General features: G+C 34.3%; 1 protein-coding gene across 1 annotated transcript in view; it reads left to right on the forward strand.

The window, feature by feature from the left end:
- ANOS1 (anosmin 1) overlaps positions 1 to 17,502 on the forward strand; it is a 125,510-nt gene extending 108,008 nt beyond the window's left edge. The window contains exons 10-14 of the mRNA XM_072351109.1: positions 8,490 to 8,584; positions 10,871 to 11,042; positions 12,303 to 12,523; positions 15,071 to 15,212; positions 15,875 to 17,502. Coding sequence (XP_072207210.1) covers positions 8,490 to 8,584; positions 10,871 to 11,042; positions 12,303 to 12,523; positions 15,071 to 15,212; positions 15,875 to 15,930 — 686 coding nt within the window. The 3' untranslated portion in view covers positions 15,931 to 17,502. The remainder of the gene's footprint in view (positions 1 to 8,489; positions 8,585 to 10,870; positions 11,043 to 12,302; positions 12,524 to 15,070; positions 15,213 to 15,874) is intronic.
- The last annotated feature ends 2,672 nt before the right edge of the window (positions 17,503 to 20,174 follow it).

The raw sequence follows: 20,174 nt of genomic DNA on the forward strand, positions 1-20,174 counted from the left end.
CACATTGCATGGTTTTCACTACTGTTTTCTTAGCACTTGTTCATAGAGAATAATTCAACTGTCCCTGCTCAGGTAAAGATTTAGTTTTGTTCACTTGTCTTTGAATAAAGTCTATGGGCATTTATGTCTTTGTGTTAAATTAAACATTTGAAGTACTTCTAGATATTTAAAATCAATATATATACTCCTTGGTTTTGCTTAAAAAGACAAATATTTAAAATGCATTAAAACTTGGCTTCAGGCTTCTTTCTTTGTATTTCTGGTAAATGCTAAAGCAGAGAAGAAAAAAAAGAACACTTAAAACAGGGAGAGGCAAAGAATCCTCCATTGTCTGGTAAATCAACCAAACAAGAATAATGAATTAAATTACAGAGAAGAATAAAATGCAAGGCAAGGCAAAGCAAATAGAAAGCTGACAGAAATGCTTTTAAAACCATATCTTAGGAAAACAAAATTAACTTTCACTTAGTTCAGGAAGATAAATGAAGTGACTGTGTGTGCTGACTCTTTGTTTGCAATAAGGTATTTCATATGGCAGTTTTAACGTAATATAAAGGTTTCTCCGTGTTATCCTGTGGTCTTTTCTTGCACAGCTAGTGCTATTGAAGTTAATTAAACCCTTCAGTGACAGTTGTAGTTTCTGGTTGTTATTGGAAAGGATATTCAGCAGTAGTTTCTTAATGGTAAGTATGTAATTAGTTTAATACTGTTATATTGGAAGACCTGTGTTTAAACAGCTCACCATTATCTAATCATGTATGTAAGCTGGAATATATCTGTACTCAAAAGTATCACTGTGCTCCAGATGGTTCTACCAAAAAGATCTCACTGTTAGTTATAGCAATGTATACACTAATGTATTTCATCTTTTTGTGTGAAACTACTGGCTCAGTAGAAGTTGACTGGGGAGTATACATAATGCTCAGTTGTATTTAATAAAGTTGTCCCTGGGCACAGGAATCTTTAACTGGATCAACTGTTCAGCAATCCACCAGGAGACATTGCATAATTTTACTTTTCCGTGTGTGCTACAGCTGACTCAGATGCCTGTATCCTGCGGGCTTCCTCAGCCACCTTCTTAGTGAAGTAAGTAGTGCTATCAGCTGTAAATCTAGTGGGATGTTATTCCAGAGTTAAAAGAGTATCCTGTCAGAAATATTCTCCGTGTGATTCCTAGTCATCCCTAACTTTGTCTCACATAGGCCTAATCTAATTCTAGGAATAAAATTTTTGTTATCCTAATGCTGATTTTTAAGATCTCTGACTTTCTGCTTCCTAGGCTAAAAATGGATAGTTTGCATTTGTTGTATGTCCAGATTTGGAGAGCTAATGGTACATCAACAAATAATACAAATAGTAAAGCAGATAATGCGCAACTTCTCAAATAGTAAGCAATGTATTAGCTAGACAAGTGGTAAAGTTATAAAGTCATATTTACAATAATGGCAACCTCAGGGCTATCTCCCCTTCAGTGTCAGAGAGATTTTTGAATGTCACACTTTACCCCCTTGCTTTATGTTTCCACAGACACAACAAAAAACCACTAATGATTGCCTTTCACTAGCTTCCAAACCACCATATACCTCTCAGGGTGTGTGGTGTGGTTAAAGCCCTTGGTGTGGGAGACTTAGGGGAAAGTTTTTCCAGTGATTAGTCCCAAGCAGTGTAATTGGAATTTGTTCAAAGTTTGCCAGGAAATCAAATAACAGAAGCCAAATTAGAATTACCTCTGTTACCTCTGTGGTAACAGAGCAAAGGCAGCTCAGAGCATGGAATGGTGATTTTGCATAGCTGATGTCTGCTTCAAGGCAGAGAGTGCCTGTACCATACTACATTAAACTAGTTCTAACATTTTGTCTGGTTAACTCATATGGTATGACATATTAATATTCACATAGTGTGTGATGTTCACAAGCCCTCAGTATGACCTAGTATGAGAAAGCAGTAACAAGTACATGTCTGCATCTCCTTCCACAGAGGCTTTATGGTTAAGGTGGATGTGTGCCTGGCCTCTGGAGCTGGGAAAAACTCCCAGATTCCCTACCCCTTTGTATAGCCTCTTCACTGACATTAAGGTCTGAGTTTGTCAGAGTTAAACAGAAGGCTTTTCAGTAGGTGTAGAATGATAGCAAGCCTTGAACTTGTTTATAACATCTTCATTAAATTCTAATTTTAAATTATTAGAATATCTGGCTATGAAGGAGCAATGTAGGAAGCTTTTATTCAGGCTATGAGCAGCTGTTATGAGACTTGGAGCTTACATGAGGCAAATTTCCTTGTAATTGAAAACCAGAATGAGATGTTGTTGAACTCAGTTTATGTAGAGTGTTGTGTGTGGGAAAGGCAGTGGGAGTAGAAGTAATCCAGAATAAAGATGATCCCAGAATTAAATCTTTCAATACATTCTTAAACCTTGAACCTTTACATCATAAACCTAAATATGGACACAAATACTGTGTCTAAAGCCCACCTTTAAATTACACACTAATTTTTAATATCGTTTTTTGAAAGGATAATTGATGTCTTATGCAAAGAATGTGTTCTATAGAAAGAAAGTTTGTTTTAAATGGCATAATGTAAGAAACAAAATCTTTGCTATTTGAATGATACTGCTTATATTCTATATAAGAGCAGGAAACCGTACATTTTGCCTTGTTAATAACTGTTTATTGAATGAAGTTTAAATGTCAACTGAGGATTTTAGTGTTTATTTTAATCATACTGCTTAAATAGGTGATCACTAAAAAGTTCTTTTTCTCAGAGTTGACATGAATATCATGAATTTCATAGACAAATATTTGACATTTTGGATTTTATTTATTTATTTATTTTACTACTGGGTGATTCACTACACAGGCAGCTAAAGGAGCCAGAGCTGTTTTCATTTTAGTCTTTTAGGAAATCTTAGCTAAAATGACTGAGATAAAACACTTCAGCAGCATGGGTTTTACAGGGGAACATGCATTAGCTCATCAATACAGCATTTTGCAGTTAGTTACAGGTACATTCTGTTTCCCTAAGATTGTTTGACTGCTCACTTTTATTTACTTATCTACCATAAGTTAAGTTAATAAAGTTAAATAAAATAAAGTTATTTTTGCCCTGTCATTAGCTTCAGGTTTCAAATGTTAACAAGAAATTCCATTACTCATAGAAGCATAGAATAGCTTGTAAACCAACACATGAGAAAATAAGTGTTATGTATCAAGTAGTGATTATGCTTTGCTTCTCTGAAGTAGACTGAAGCATGCCCTCCCAAACTGTTTTTCAGCCATTCTGTTGTTACAGTATGACACTGTCACATGTAATAAGTACTGAATGGGTAGCTTTATAATAATCATGTATTCAAAGCTGAAGCAACTTGTGTTAAATAGCACTGCTTTGATTATTCTTTTTTTTTTTTTTTTTTTTTCCTTCCTACATTTAGGCCTTTCCCATGTATTTTTTCAGGACATTTCCAGCAATTGAATTTTATTAGAAAAAAATGATTTTAAAAACCAGTATATATTATCGTATCATATCATAGTATCATAGTATCGTGCGAGTTGGAAGGGACTTTAGAGATCATCGAGTCCAACTCCCGGGATTCGAGCCCTCTAGTGTAGCAGAGCGGCAGTTCTACCACTTGTGCCACAGGGGGGATTCAAACCCGGGCCTCCAGTGTTGCAAGCGGCGGTTCTAACACCGTGCACCACCGGAGGCACACATATATATATATATGTATGTGTATATATATATATATATATATGTATATGTATATATATAACTTTTTTTTTTTTTTTTTTTTTTTTTTTCCATGGAGAATGATGACCTGATAAATAGAGGAATAAAGATCTGAGAGAGCAAAGACACTTCATAATATTGTATCCCAAATACTGGGTAATAATTCTTGGTGTGGAAATAAGGGCAAATTGCATTGTAGAATAAACATTGCCATGCATCCTTGTGCCAGAACTGTGGGTTGGAAGCAGTGATTTATTGAACTGTTTCCATAGTTGTAAAGGGGTATAATGGGTCACAGGAGCAACTTATTCCTATTTCTTACAGAATTCTTTTACTTGCACACAACTTCAGGTACTTAAGAAATTATTTTTCATTATGTAAGTCTTAAATTTCACTATTTAACGTTTCACTGTTTACCATTTATTGTAGCACAGTTTCATCATTTAAAATAAGTAACTTATGTCCTGAATGTTTTCCTTAATGTTTTATTGTGGTGTCCTGTTTGATAAAGTATTTATACAAAGCTCCACAAAGCCTTACTCTATCTTTACTCTAGAAACGATCAAGCAAGTTGAAATGTGTTTCATGTGTCCTGAGCAGACTCTGCCCTGTGCTGTGATATTAAATATAAAAATAAACTCAATCTGGTTAAACTTTTCTATAGCATATTTTTAGAGCAGTAATACTGCAAGACATACAGTCCAGGAAAGGAATTATTTTAATTTCATCAGATTTCCTTCTTTCTTTTGATCTAAGACAATCAAAAATGTGTTCAAGACCATCTTTTAACTGTAGTTTATATGGTCATTAATGTCTTGATCCTGTTGGGTACTAAACTTTCTTGCCTGATCCATTAGCTGCTCTTAACTACTGAAATCAACACAACTGTTCTATGCTTAAGTGCTTTGTTGAATCAGGGCCAGACTGTAAGATCAACACTCTTCATGGTAAGAGAAGAGAAGCCATCACAGGCCCCTTATAAGTAATTACTGCAGTTCTCTGTACAAAGCATCATTTTCAGTGATGTATAATTGGCTTACATATGGGCAGAACAAGTTCTTTCAGTAATTTTCTTACTGAATATCTTCTTAGAAATTGCAATTTCATTATGGTATTCTAATTGATGGACAGTAGAAGGTAGCAGCTTTGCATATGGAAAGTTATCTTCCAAACTTTGATAGCAACCTCTTTCTTTTACTATATTTAATTCTAATAGAGAAATATATCAAATATTGCTTGAAGAATATCAATAGCGAGATAACTTTGTGGAGATACTCATTTGCTCCTTTGGAATCAAAGTTTCTTTTTTTTGGGTGGAATGCAGGAGGGAGAGAGTCAAAGCAAACGTCAGAGTGATTTAGAGCATCCCCAGATCAAGACATTTCTAGTTAAGGTATTTGAGGTTTTTGTTCAACATAGTTAAAAGTGGAAGAGTTAAGCACATGTGGAATTTTAAGAACATGCTCATGTGATGTCTGAACGTTTTCTTAAGGCTAGGAATTGCATACTACAGAAAATTCAACTTAAAAATCATAGAAGAAATACTTAACATTACCTATTTATTTCTGTGGGAGGAGTAGCTGTATGCAACTGTCAGAAATGCTGTTTTGCTTAGACAGATCATGTCCATTTTAGTGATTTCTATATGTGATTATTTTAAGGTATTTTTAATGGTAAAAAAGAAATTGTTTGATGAAGCTGCCTGTTGTAACAGTCCTTTGAGGAGTTCTTAGGTGGCTGTTCTGTTGACTAAATTCACAAGTTTAGAGTTGCTCAAATGAGTGCTAGCACTTAGTATCTGCTGCAAGTCCCATATTTGCAGTTCTGGGAAAGATGAATTATTGCAGTTTATGCTTAGTATATCAGTCAGAAGGTATGTTATGTTTTCCAAGTATGATAGCAAGAGAGTTATAAAACTCACTGAAGTCTTCTAATTGGAAGTACAGAATTTAGAAATTTCCCAACTGTTAAGATTGATTAAATACAAGGATTCTTTATAATGTAATATATGAAATATCAGAGAATTGAATTGAAAGAGTTGGGCAGTTTCTTTGCTGTGTGATATTCTTATTCTAGAATGGATACTTAGAAGCTTTCTGATTGAACTGCTAGAAAGCAGTTCCAGTAAATGCTGGATATTCTGTAAATATTAACTACTCAAATTATTTTTCAGAATATACAGCTGTGTGTTACAGTGTATTAACTTAATGCAGAACCATTAGCTGTGGTGATAGTGGCTGACATTCACCTAGGCTTTAGCTTGAACTGTTTGCATGATGCATGTTGTTGAGTTTGTAATGGACAGATGAAAAGAAAAATCTTAATAAAATTACAGTCATAATCTCAGTGGAAAGAGAAAGGGAGGATAGGATAATCTTTTGTTTCACTTGTGCACACAAAATCAGTTGCCTAAGGGCTAATCTCTAAAGTCATGATCATTATAAGCAGTTTCATGAAACAAATACATATTTTCATATTTTTTTTTTTTAAGTATCTTATGTGACCTTTCAGATCATTCCATACATCTTGCCTCCTGCTCTATAAAAAATTAAAGATAATTTCTAAAGCAGTCTCATTATTTAATATGCGTATTTCAACCATGCATATGCACTTTGAGTATTTCATGCCTCTAGCTCTACTTAATAAAAAAAAAAAGTCCCACTTTTCCACATTTTTCACATTTTTTAAAAAGTCTCAAGTAGGAGACTTATTATTTCTTTTTTGTTTTTCTTTTTTTTTTCAACTCAAAATACTTAAAATGAGAAGTGAAGAAGTTTTAATATTGAAAATATATACATACTATGTGCATGCAAAGATTAAATATTGAAATACAGAAAATGTTGTCTTTCAATATAGACTGTTATCGGAATACAAGATGTGAGCGCTATTGGATATAAGGTTAATTTTATCATTTTGTTTAAATAAAAAAAAATACAAAATTATGGTTGTTAAAAACTTTCATCCTACATTTACAGTTCAAGTTGAGAGGTCAAGGAAGTTTTTTTGTTTTTTTGTTTGTTTGTTTGTTTGTTTGTTTTTAGTTATTCCTGATTTTATTATTGCTTGAATAAAGATGTTACCAGCTGTTTATGGGTAGATGATGAAGGGTTTTCTAATGCAAGAGAAGAGAAAGAGGAAGGAAGAACTCCAGGAGGGCAGTGGCATCTGAAAAGCTTATGTAAGAAATGAAGGTGGAGCAGTAGTAGAATTCAAACAGATTTCCACTCTGCTAGGAGCTGCAAATACCAGATACTTGGGGCACATTTCTGGAAAGATGCATAGTAAATCTCTGGATGGATGCTAAGATGTTGTAAGCTCTTGATTCTTGGTATTTTATAGCTTAATAAAGAACAGAACAACAGGTAGTTTAAAATAACAAAATTCTCATTATCAGGGAATATGCTATCAATAACAGATTCATTGTGAGCATGTAGCATGGACTGTACATTTTTAACATATCATGAGTGATATAACAGCACGTTGCTTTCAGGTCCCAGGAGAGGGACACAAACAGGCGATAGGCAATAGAAAGACTAACTCAGATGAAACCTGCTTCCAGGTGTACTGTGAATTTGTGTCTTCATCAAAGAAGCATAACAAGCGGGAAAGCCCAGCAACCAAGAGACAAGTGAAAGCACATCCAATTATTTATTACTTTTCAGATGGAAGGGAATGATCACAAAGCAGCAAGTTATTTCTTTAGGTATTTCTTTTTGAGTGAGTATTGAGCTCCCAAAGAAATCATGCAAATGATTAACATACATGTTGTAATGCAAACAGCCACTAAAAAAAAAAAGAGTCAATTTCAAGGGTTTGAGCTAGTTTCAGACACTGCTCATTTTCTCTTTAATTTATAATCCTTCCCTTATGCATCCCACTTGCTCATAGCAGTCTAATGCCAGAACAGCCCTAAGGGCATCACAGATATTTGTTTTCACTCCTGAAACACACAATCAGGCATTTGGTATTATGTCATACCAAGTTAATTAATAGTAACAAACAAGTAATTTTGCATTTCCCATATCAAGACAAAGGAGAACTAAATCCAGAAAAATGACAGATTTTACTGTCAGTATCTGGTGAGCTTTTCTTCTTCTGTCTAATTCTTAATAGCCCTTTGTTTCACTTTCTTTTAAATCAGTCTTGAGAAAAGCAGCTGTAAAATACAATGCCTACCTCTACAATTATTTGTAGGGTTCTCAAAAAAAAAAAAAAAAGAAATTGCTTGAAGGATTATAGTATTGATACTTCTGTAAGTTTTGTCCTAGATTTAAATGGGAACTAATTTTCTTATTACTCCTGGAGGTCAAGTCTAGAATTGTATTTGGGTGGATACTGATCAGGTATTATAGATTCTGAAAGGGAAATTCTCAGAGGCTTGCAGACGTTTTCACGTACCTCCAAGCACAGATTTTTTGCCAGGCAGCAGTGTTACAATGCTCTAACAATATAAAAAGTGTCAAGAAATTGGTACAAGGTCATTCCCATCACATGCAGGATGCTTAGAAGAGGCACATTGAGATTTTAAATGTTAGTTGATGCTTACATTTCTGAAAATGCCAATTCTCTGTTTTTAAAGTTATCCATCTTAGCTGATGTATGGCTTAAATTATGAATGTATATTAGTTCATTTCTATTAATGGGTGCTTGTAGACAAGTGAGGAACTACTAGCTGGAATGCTTGAACTCTAAATCCAAAAAAGCTAGAAAAGGCTGCAGTTGTGGAAGTGTAATTATGTCTTTTCCTCTGTTTCTGACCCATTTAGGTATCAACATGAATCAATTCCAAGTCCACTCATTACTGGAATCCTGTACACACAATGACACCAAGGGACTTGAGAAAGTAACTGAGCTGACTTATGTAAGTCTTCATTCAGACATCTACTTCTCTCTGAATAGCTTCTAAGCTGCAAGAGGAAGGATGGTGTTAGAACAAAACACAGTTTGGTTTATACTGCTTCTTAGATAAGATAGAAATGGTTCATCTGAAGTTGTTTTTGTGTTGTTTTGTTTTTTTTTAATCCAAGCTATCCTAATATTTTTTGTTGGTGGTTGTGGTGCTGTTCAGAAGACTTTAATATATATTTATATACGAGACAGAACACAGCTTGTTTTATAATAAGAACTAGGTGTCTAGAAAAGTACAAATAATGAAGAGTAACAATAGCAATTATAAACTAGCGTGGTTTTTTTAGACATAAATGTGGTTTTCACAACTGGGAAGAAAAATAGAATTAGAAAAAAAAAATGCAGTGGATGGAAAATACAAGATCTTAAATCTGGAAGTTGGACACATATCAGATAAGGAGAAAAACTCCATGTAAGTACATGTCAGGACAAATACATATTGCAGGGGTATTCTTCGTACTGAAATAAAACATAATTCATCATTTCTTCTTAAGTTGACCTGTACTGTCAGATCAATTCAGTACAGTTAATGTCATATAATGCTAGAATAAATAATAAGAAAAAAAAATCTCATGCAAGAGGCTGTTTGCTTCTAAGTTTACTACATTATACAGTCAGCAAGTCAAATGTTAGAGATGGATTAAAAAAATGATTGTGGTATAACACTATGTCCAGTCTTGATATTTCAAGTTATGGACAATGAACTTAAGAGAAAGTTTGTATTTAATAAGTTTATTTCCACTAGAGGTCAGGAAAGATTACTCATACATCTGGCCAAACGCACTGTGGGATTAGTAAATTTATTTATTTTCCATCACTTTACACCAGTTTGTACAATCACTTTGTGAAACTCTGTGGGCTCATTCATATTGCAAGTAATCAGAAGACATCTGCTGCTACAAAGGGTTCGATAATCAGTATGATAATTCAATGCAGATAAAGAACTTAGGTTTCTGATGCTGAATATTTAGGCTTTTGTCCAGGGCCCATGGACTTTGAAGTTAGACAGTTTGCTATTTTCAGAGTACATTTTGAGATGTAGGTGAATATAAAGTCTCAGTAAGTCCAGTCAAAACCCCGCTTGACAAGCAAGTATCTTTTTTAAGGAGAGAATGAGAAGCAATGGCTACAGAGGATTACCTGAAGTCTTGCCTTGATGCACCACCATCTTTAGCAAATATCAAATTACAGTCATTTATAAAGGACTGGAACGTGTTCTTTTGTTTTGTTTTGTTTTCTTACAATAAAAATAAAACCAACCCATTTAGAATTGTAAGTCAAGCCTGTAAGAGTAGTAGGTAGGAAATGGGGAATTAAGTCCATTCTCAGCCCAATATATGTCCCATTGAAAATGCCCTCCCACGTGAAATTTTAGCTAATGTAGTTTGAGATTAACTTCCAGAAAAAGTTGGCGTTAAGCTGAAAAATACAGGAGATTACTGATTCCAAAGAGAAAGTATAATATAAATGGCTGTTGAAGGCTTGGGACTTTAGTCAAGAAAGTGTTACTGTACATTTTTCCAGAAAGAAACCCACAAACACACAACAAAACAACTTTTTTTTTCCTCATAGCTTGATTTGTGCTTAAGCTTTCAGATGGATTTTCAAACATATTTTACACGACATTAAGAAGATATCATGACACTTTGTATAAAATTTTATTTTTTATTTTATTTTTCTGTCATTGTCTTTAAAGGGAGAATTTTTCCGTGTTTTTCAGCTATGGAGTTTACCCTCCTGATAAGAAGATAGAAGTAGTTAATATACTAAAGAGGAAAATAATTGATTCACAGTGTCATACTGGACTTTGAATGCACTTTAAAAAAAGCTAAATGTAGATGAAGTCTTCCATTTACAGCAACTTATTTAATCTTTCTTACTATTATTTAATTCAATTTGTATTTACATCTTCACATTGCTATCTCATTGTCACCACGTGGGAGACTGTCCTAACTATTAGTTACATTTATATAGCATGGTGAACAAGCTGTGTAGAAAGGATGGACCTTTCTGAATGCCATGCTAATGCATTTTACTATTTTACTATTGAAAATATAACGTATTCCTTCTTTCTATGAGAAAAGCCATGTTGGATTTTGTTAATTGTGTCAGGAAAATGTTTTATTGGAGAAAATTTGTCATTGCCTGCCAAACTTATCTTTCAGGGTTTTTTTTTTTTTTTTTTTCCCCCCCAAGGGATCTGTTTGCATCATGCTCTCTTTTGCTTTTCTTGTTCTAGGAGAACTACATGATTCTGAAGGACCTGTCATTTTCATGCAAATATAAAGTAACTGTTTTACCTGCAAAATCCAAAAGTCGTTTCAAGGCTGAGAGCATTTTCTTTGTCACCCCACCTTGCTCTACATTTAAAGAAAAAACCCATAAGCACATTAACTGCGCTGCTGAAGAAGGTAAGGCACAATCTGCAGAATTTGCCTAATAATTTCAAATGCATTTAAAATTGAAAAGGAAAAAAAAAAAAAAAAAAAAAAAAAAAAAGAAGAAGAAGAACTATAAAAGTATTTAAAATCAATTCTGCAATGGAATATGAAAGATCAAGAACAACAGCAAAAAAGGCGACTAATGCTTACCTGAAAAATCAACTAAAATACAGAACAGCATAGATTTTGGTTACCATATTGCTGCTGTGTTACTTAGGTTATAATTTTAGAGGGCTGTTTATAAACAAATGATTACATTTGCTATTACACAATTTTTGTTATGTAAGGAGGAGCTGCTTCCCAGTTATATTCGCTATAATGATAACTGTTTTTCAGTTTCGTCATGTTCCATCTTTTGAATATTCTAATACTTGGTTCCAAAGCTGCTTTTTCAGCTTGATTTAGTTTAGGTTAATGCTTCTCTAACATAACAAAAAAAGACAGTCATGCTTTTGACGGTGTTGTCACAATCCAAAGTATTGCTTAAAGGTTATTTGAAATCACAGAATGGTGGAGAAATTATTTGGAAGGGATCCCTGATGTCAGCTAATCCAGCCACGTACTCAAAGCAGGTAAGGTTGGCCATAGATTTGAGTAGCCAAGTCTGGGAACCTCTATCTTCAACAAGAGAGTGGCCCTCTCACTTTGAATTATTACTGCCTCCCACTTGCTCTGTGGTTCACCTCAGAATTCTGCTGTCAGTGGCTACAATTTCCTGCCCACTTCTCTTGAAGAATTCCAACATTATAATTTTCTTCCTGGGCAACTGCAGCTCAGGCATAAGTTTCACCTAGTCAAAGTGTACCCATTAACTTGTAGTACAGTTTTATAGCATGAATTTTACTTTTTGCCCACATAATAAAGCTCTGTGCTACACTATGGGTTTTCTTTTCATCTCAAAAATCAGCTCAGATATTCTGAAATATAGAGGACTGCCAGGATGGTTGCCAATCAATGAGGCATTTATAATTTTACATGGCATATACTTTCTTGCCTGTCACTTGTGACTGACAGAATTTGATTTGAAGTTTGAACTTGACCCAGAATGCCAATGGAATACGTCAAAGATAGGTTTTGGCTAACACTGAAAATGCGATGGCAGAAAGTTGACAAGATCTTGGTAACACCAACAGAAGAGCTCTGTCTGACCTCAATTTGTGAAATTAAATGAATATTATTGACCATTACTTCTCAAAGTTTAGCTTATCTTTTTGCTTTCCAAATTTATAGTGCCAGTTCTACCCAAAGTGTTGGCCAAACCCGAGAATCTATCTGCGTCTTTCATTGTTCAGGAAGGTAACATCACTGGACATTTTTCATGGAAGATATCTAAGGCAGTCCTCCACCAGCCCATGACAGGGTTTCAAGTCACATGGGCAGAAGTAACCACAGAAAGCCGACAGAACAGCTTGCCCAACAGCATCATTTCACAGTCACAGATACTGCCAGCAGTAAGTTGCTCATCCATTTTCTTTTCTACTGGCTTCATAACTGTGTGTATATGTGGCACATTTTTAATTTTTAATGGTAATGAAGATGTCACACATAGCATTCTCCTTCTCTGCAGGCAAGTTGGAGCAGGAGATGCTTTAATTTTGTCCTCCTTAGAAATACAAAGCACAGCTATTCTTGTCGATTGCACATAAACATTTTAACGTTCACAATTGTCAAATTAGAAACCATTATGTGAGAAATGCCTGAAGGGAGGAAAGGGTCATCTGTGTGGCAATAGATAGTTTTTATTTTCTTTGATGATTGGGCTGTTCAACTTGGGGATTACTGTAGTTTTACTAATTATTTGGTGTCCAAGTCAATAAATTTCATAGATTAAGTACTGTTTTTTTTTTTTTTTTTTCCTTTGAGTTTCTCATTTCTGTAAGAAAAATAAAAATCACTTTCCCTTCTGTGAATACTTGCTGTTGTCCAACGAATAAATAATTCGAAGGAGAACTAGAACTCACTGTTTGTTGAAAGTATCAGAATGATTAATTTGAATTCTTCCTCCTTTTAGCTTTAAAATGGTTTTTGCTATTTCAGTTCCTTCTCTGGCAGAAGCAAGTGAAGAGCACTTCTTTCAGACTGTATTGCCAGATCCACCAGGGCCAACAAAAGGACTTAGGCAGCTGGCCTTGATCCAAGGTCTCCTAACAGTGCTGGGAGTCTTTCTATGCGCTTTAGAGACATGATAGATCAAGGCAATTGTGTCACAAGCAGAATTGGCTGAAAGTCTTTTCACAACATTTGTTTCATCAAAGAATGAATAAAATGTTGTGTTGAACACATCCTACATTCAACACATTTTCTGCAAGTTTAAAACAAGATTCCCACAGTTTTGCCTTAATTCCTTGCAGACTGCCCTGAGGCTATGGCCACTGTATTTCAAAGCCAGTTTTCAGGCAGAGTAACAAAGAGTAACAAAGTTGACCACAGATGCTCCCAAACTGTGTGTCAAGCTACCATGCACTCTTGCAGAGCTATTTTCTTCTGCAGTCGTACAGACTTAATGAGATCCACATCAGTTCCTTCAAAGCTTAATCTACAGTCTGAAGCAGAGACACAAAGACAGTACATCCTTGGCCTCTTCAGCAGGACATGTTGCAGGATTATTGTGAAGAGTTTACTCCATCACAGACCTTAGAATGCAGACCACAACCTTAGTGAAGTTACAGACCATAGAATGTTATTTTTCATTTAAGTTTTCTTTTGTTTTGCATATGGTTTATTCATTATTACTATTTCATTTTTAAGCATTTGTTTCAGTTAGGTCTGGGATATACATTATGTTTTGTTTAAAACATTCCTTTACATTGTGTTGTAGTTACTTATGTTTGTTTTTCTCTGGTTTTGTTACTGTAGAGTCTGGAGATTTAATATGTTTAATTATTTAATGCCATATGTATCCTTCTATTCATGGCACCTGGTTAACTTGCACAAAACACTTGTTTCAGTTGAAACAGTATCTCCTCCCTCTCAGACACCACCACAGTATAGAGTATTTCATAGTGAGAATCATCCACTCGTTCTTGTTAGCCATCTGTAATTGTTAAAAGTTTCGTAATTGCACATCCAGGGCAACATGCACATGTTCATGGAGCGTCTAAAAGAGCAGAGTGAATGTATAAATGTGACGTAGGCATTTTTCTCTCTTCTCACTGAATATTTTATATTAATGGAACAGCTTCAGCAAGGATTTTTAAGAGTAGCCACCTCTAAGTATACACACTAATTTGGCGTAATGCTCCACTTTTCTCCCTGCCTTTTCCCTCCTTTCCCCTTTTATTTCTGATTTGCCAGGAACAGAAAATTATCAGTTTTCTTACAGCCCACTTTTTTTTCTGCTATTTTTTCCTCTGATATAAGATATTCCAGAACAATTTGCCATGCAAATTCTGTCTGACTGAATGAGCACACACTGTGTGCAATGCCCAGTGTCTCTGCCCCACTATCCTGTCCTGGGTCTGGACTGCAGGGTGCTTCTTCTCTTCTTTTTAGCCTGAAATAAGATGAATTGGGTCTTCAATTCCTGATTGCCCTCCCATCCTTAGTCAGATATATTTCTATTTAGGAGCATTTATAAAGTTACTCCAGAAGTTTTTAGCACAAGTGTGAGTGACCAGAGATACAGAGCAATGAAAAGTAAGGACAATACAGATATTTCATATGCCAGAAATGGGAAAAGAAGAGCTGATGTTTGTGGTGTAATCTGGGCTGAAAATGGTGTAGCCACACCTTTAGATCCAACAGGGGCCCTAGCCCTGAAAATTGCCTTGATTTAATTTCCCATTCAGTAGGATTTACAGAAAAAAAGTAAAATAAAAACAAATGTATTTAATAAACTTTTTATTAAAAGAGAATTTGTAAAGCATATGCTAAATTCTTTTTTCATATTTCTAAGTTATTTGTGAATGCTGAGAGTGATAGAACCTTGATTTGTGTGAGTAGAGCAACTATGCTTTATTTTTTAGATTCTAAAAGAGTTAATGTAATTTATTTATTAGGATCATTATGTACTCACCGTGCCCAATCTCAGGCCATCAATGCTGTACCGACTGGAAGTTCAAGTGTTGACAACTGGCGGGGAAGGACCAGCTACTATAAAATTGTTCCGAACACCTGATCTTCCTCCATTCTTAACCCACAGTAAGTCGTGTTTTGGCATGTGGTTTTATGCTAAGAAACTTCTACAGAAGTAAACAGGTTGCTAAATCTTAGAATCTTTACTAGCTCTGGTAGAAGTCCATAAACATAACATGCATGACAGTATTGCTTTTTTCTCTGTTACTGTCCATCAGCTTTGTTAGAATCAAATATCACCTTTCTCTAACTCATTTTCTATGGCCTTATGTTTATCATTTCACCACAGCTCTTTGGTTTATGCCCATAATATTTAGGATTCAGAGTTGTTCTCTTCTACGAATACTAGCTAGATGTGGGATTGCTTTGGTTAGACTGAAGATCTGCTATATCTATTGCCTGATCATGTTTCTAAAGCCATACAAACTTCTTAATAGCTTTAATGGTTTCAAGCATTTTATTACTTTTGGAAAAGAACAAGTTAGTGTTGTGAAGCCCAACAAAATTTACAGTCATAATGAATCTGCTTGAACCCTTTTGTCCTTTTTCAGTCCCACTAGAGACGTCTGGTCTCAATATGCATATAATTGTTAGCCCAGACAGTCCACTTATAAGCTAAAGGCTTGTAAGCAGAAGGACTCAAGAAGGCTTTACAGTAAAATCTGATAAATGATTGTATTACATATTCAGGGTCTCATATGTGAATACTCTCCTGTTCTTTTGTTTAGGACCTCATCTGAAACATCATCCTCACCACTACAAGCCACCCCCAGAAAAGTATTAAACTGTTTAAGATGATTATACAAATAACTGAGAGAAAAACTGAGCTCCCAAGTGGAGACGAGGTAAAGGCACATCTATAAGAGCAAAGAATCCAGTATTCCAGTGGAAGTTATCATGCTCTACAATCTGTTTCTACTCTTGTGTAGTTTAGTCATGAAAAATTGCATTTCTACCGAGGCCAGGATGAAGCATACAACAAGTACCATTTCAGTACCACCATTATTCAACAAACTGAAGATTGCATTAAATGCAACACCTGGGAGAAAATAAAATGTGTTGATTATAATGTTTTTGTATTTCTGTGTTTGAAGTAGATTGAAACAGTGAAGTGTGTACAGTAATTTCTCTTAGTGGCTAACATAACATATATGTTAATAATATATGAGAGGTTTGCCTGTGATGTATGCAATACTTTTGAACACTTGGAGGCCGTGTTGTCATCAGTATGTTTAAATGATGTATGTTTAAAGCTCTGCCTTTCAACAGTTTAAGCCCTGGTGTATTTTGCTCTTGAAAAAATTCCTATTTGTCTGAAATAAGCATACAAGTAAACTAGGTAGCAGAACCAGAAACCCTTAAATAATCAAGATTTAATAACTGCAGCATCACCGCAGGAGAGAATGATGATACATGTGTATAATCAATCATCTCTTCTGAAGTAACATTTCAGCATGTAGATCTTATAGTAATAGAGTTAACCGTTAAAATACATACAGTATAGATAGTCCATTCATTGTAAAGAAGCAAATGACAATTAATATGATTGTTTTCAACTAATGATGATTAACACAATTAATTTATAGATCTTAGAATAATTATCTTTAAAATTCTTGTTATCTTGAAAAGAAATTCTAATTTTCTAGTTAAAACTTGAATGGTTCACATTTTAAAAATGAAAATTCTGAGGCACATTTAGTTTTCAAGTAGTCATAGAGCTACTTTTTGGCTTCTCTGTCTTCTGATGTTCATCTCTCTTTTCCCTGTGGATCTTTTGAACAGAAGGATGGATGTATTGTCTCCATGCTATTATGCTTACAGAAAGAATTTTGTGTAAATACTCTGGCATCTGGCTAGTAATCTCTTAGAGTTTATTTGAATGCATTTTTCAAATTCAGGCAGAGAGGTGCCCTTTTAAACCATAAGGGAATTCATATTGCATTTATTGTGCAATATAAACTGTCTAGAATAACTTGCCATGCAGAGTGAAATCCTCTGATGGATTTCAGACAGAAGCTACTTGGATTTTTTATCCACAAGGGTAGAAACTATTTGCCAATAAACGTATATTCAAACATCTATCTAATGCTCATAATTATCTTGTAATGCTCAAGATGTTTAAAATGCTCCTGCATTCTTTGACACAGGTTCCACTGTTCCGTGAGTCATCACATATACCTCAAGAGTTCAGTAGTCAAACTTGACAAGGTAGACAATTTTTTCTACCATTGCATATCACAAACACTTTTACACCGTATCAGTTCAAGACACTCAGTGAGATGAGATAATAAATTAGTTGTAAATATATCTTCCTTCCCATGGTTTCAGTTTGTGTTATAGAAAAGCAAATACAGAGAAAAAGAAAAAAAGAAAAATAAAACCTGAAAAATAAGGATAACAATTGCATTTCTTACAGTAGAGCCTTCAAAAAATAATCGTACATAGTTTATTGATTCTGAAATTTATAGCTTTTTGGTGCATATGGGGTAATACCACAGAGAGTGAAAGAACCTGAATTAATTTCTGATAGTTTTTCCATTTCAGTTTTTCTATGTTACTCTATTTGACACTAAAATACTCCTTTTTTTTTTTTTTTTTTTTTTTTTTTTTTAATTGCTTTGTTTTCTTTCTATTTTGCCTGTTGTCTTTTTTAATATGCACTCAATGACCAAGAACTTTTCCAGACAATTTCTATTACTATATGATTTGGGACTCTGACAGTTATTTCAAAAATTAAAAGAAGGCTGAGTTACTTTTGTTTCCTTCCTCTGCCACTTCATCACCTCCTCTCTTCTGAAATACATTAACAAGTTTACATATTAACTCTTCCTCAGATCTGTAGGGAAATTGGTTTGTTTTCAATTTTGAAAGAAGGCCAGAAGCCTCAGATTTTTTGAGGGGTAAAAATGTTTAATGTATACAAGACTGCTCAAAGAAAATACATTATAAATTGAATGTGCAGCACTGCTTTGACATTTAGGTTATGTGGAATGTAAAGTAAGGATAGAAGGGATCTCTGTGATGTTAGCTGAGTATAGTTTTAAGTGGGACCAGGGTAAGTAATAATTTGGACTTCTTTAAAAACCTCTGTCAAAATCTTTCCACCAGAATCTATTCCAGTTATGCTAGAGTAATTCTGTAGTGATTTGATTAATGTTAATGAAATTATGTTGTATTCATAGTGTCATGGTAAAGCATAGTACATGGATGTCAGTTTTTATAACAATAATGCTAAACCTTGCTTGGAGATAAAGTGGAAGTTAGCAGTGCTGAGTGATCATCACATCCTTCACCTTAATTGCTGAGTGGAAGTCTTGTTCTTTTGAAAGGAATCAAAGTTGTTAGTGTTTGCTTATGTCAGTTTCTTTGAAACATTCAACTGTTAAAAGTAGTAGCATACATACCTTTAAAAGAATATGGTGGCTGTTTCCATCAGAAAAAAAAAAACAAAACACCAAGTTTATAAAGTAGAATTGTATACAAGGTTCGATGAAAAGTAAATTTATTTTTTCTTCAACAGATGAGTTTATCAACTCACTTTCCAAGTTATCCTGCAAATCAAAAATCAGAAATAATCAATTAGTGAGGCTCTTGCAGATGTTAAATTCACAGCAATGAGTGCTTTCCTGATTATTCTTTGAATTTAGCAGTACTGATTTAAAGTTACTGGTGCCTAATTCATAAAGCCTTGTTTGCTGAATTGTACACAAGTTATTGTCCTAATTTACTGGCTTAAATCATGTTAAACATTTAATTCAGCAACAGACTTGTAATTCACTACTTGATTCACTAGTCAAAGATTTATTTTCTCTAATGATGTTGTAAAACACAGAATTAATTTAGATATTGGGATGCTTTAGATACTCTGCACCTTTACACCAGTGTATTATTTCTTACGTACAATTCCAATGGATTTGTCCATTGGTTTCTTGATGCATTTTGTTTATGTGTATTTCTGAAAGAATCATTAGATGATATTTTTACTATCTGCTTTGTGAAATGGATTTTTTTTTTTTTTTTTTTTTTTTCTGTTCACTGGGGATTTTTGTTTAAGAAGACAATGGTGTGTTCTGATTATTTCTCTTTTGACAGTTTTTAGCTGTTTATAGAGGAGAGGAAAATCAGTAAGGCAGAACTTGTGCTTTACTACTATGTGCAACATCTTGAATGTTTATTAAGAATTCAGCATGTGAACAATAAATAAGAGGTCTGACTTCTGAAATGTTTGGCATCTTCAACTCAGTGGCTTCAGAAAGAGTCGAGGTGTGGCAGTGCTAACACTGACATTAATGTTTGGTACAGTCACAAACAAAGTCGAAGAAATAATCATTGCTAACGTGAATGGGAAATTTGCCATTTATATTATCAGAAACATATAGAAACCTAAATTCTGAGTAAACATATTTGACAATAATTTCATCTCCATACTCCCTGCAGTCATGTGGTTTCAGAGAAGCAGGACCTGATTTAGGGTAGTACACAGAAAAGACTTCAGTATGCACAGAAGTCAGTGGATTGGAAGTATAATACAACATCTTAGAAATTTTTATTTTTGTGTGTATATGTAAATGTAGTTGTGATATTGACTTATTTATTAATTCATTTTCTTATGCTATGTGCCAAGTATATTCCTACCCTTTTGATCAGTACCTGTGAACATCAATGACTAAAAATAATGTTATGCAAACTTGTGCATTGTAACCAGGAATATGATGCTAATGAGCTGTTGCATGTAGTTTTAAATAATTAAGAAAACCCTTTATTTAAAAAAAAATTGTAAATGAATACCTGCAGATGTTAATGATTATATATGGTTTTGCATGCCAAAACTCATTGTTCAGTTGTGGGCATGAAATGTAACGACTGTGTTACCTCTACTGAATATAAAGGTAAGGTACAATTTGCAAAGTTATTAACAGAGCTCTATATGTAAAACTTTTCCATTTTGCTTAATTGTATTGTAGTAGAGGTAACAGAACTGCTTATCTGTTACCCAAATTGGCTGTAGAAATTATGTTCCTATAGCGG

Source organism: Excalfactoria chinensis, chromosome 1, assembly GCF_039878825.1.
Source record: "Excalfactoria chinensis isolate bCotChi1 chromosome 1, bCotChi1.hap2, whole genome shotgun sequence".
In the NCBI taxonomy this organism is placed as follows: Eukaryota; Metazoa; Chordata; class Aves; order Galliformes; family Phasianidae; genus Excalfactoria; species Excalfactoria chinensis.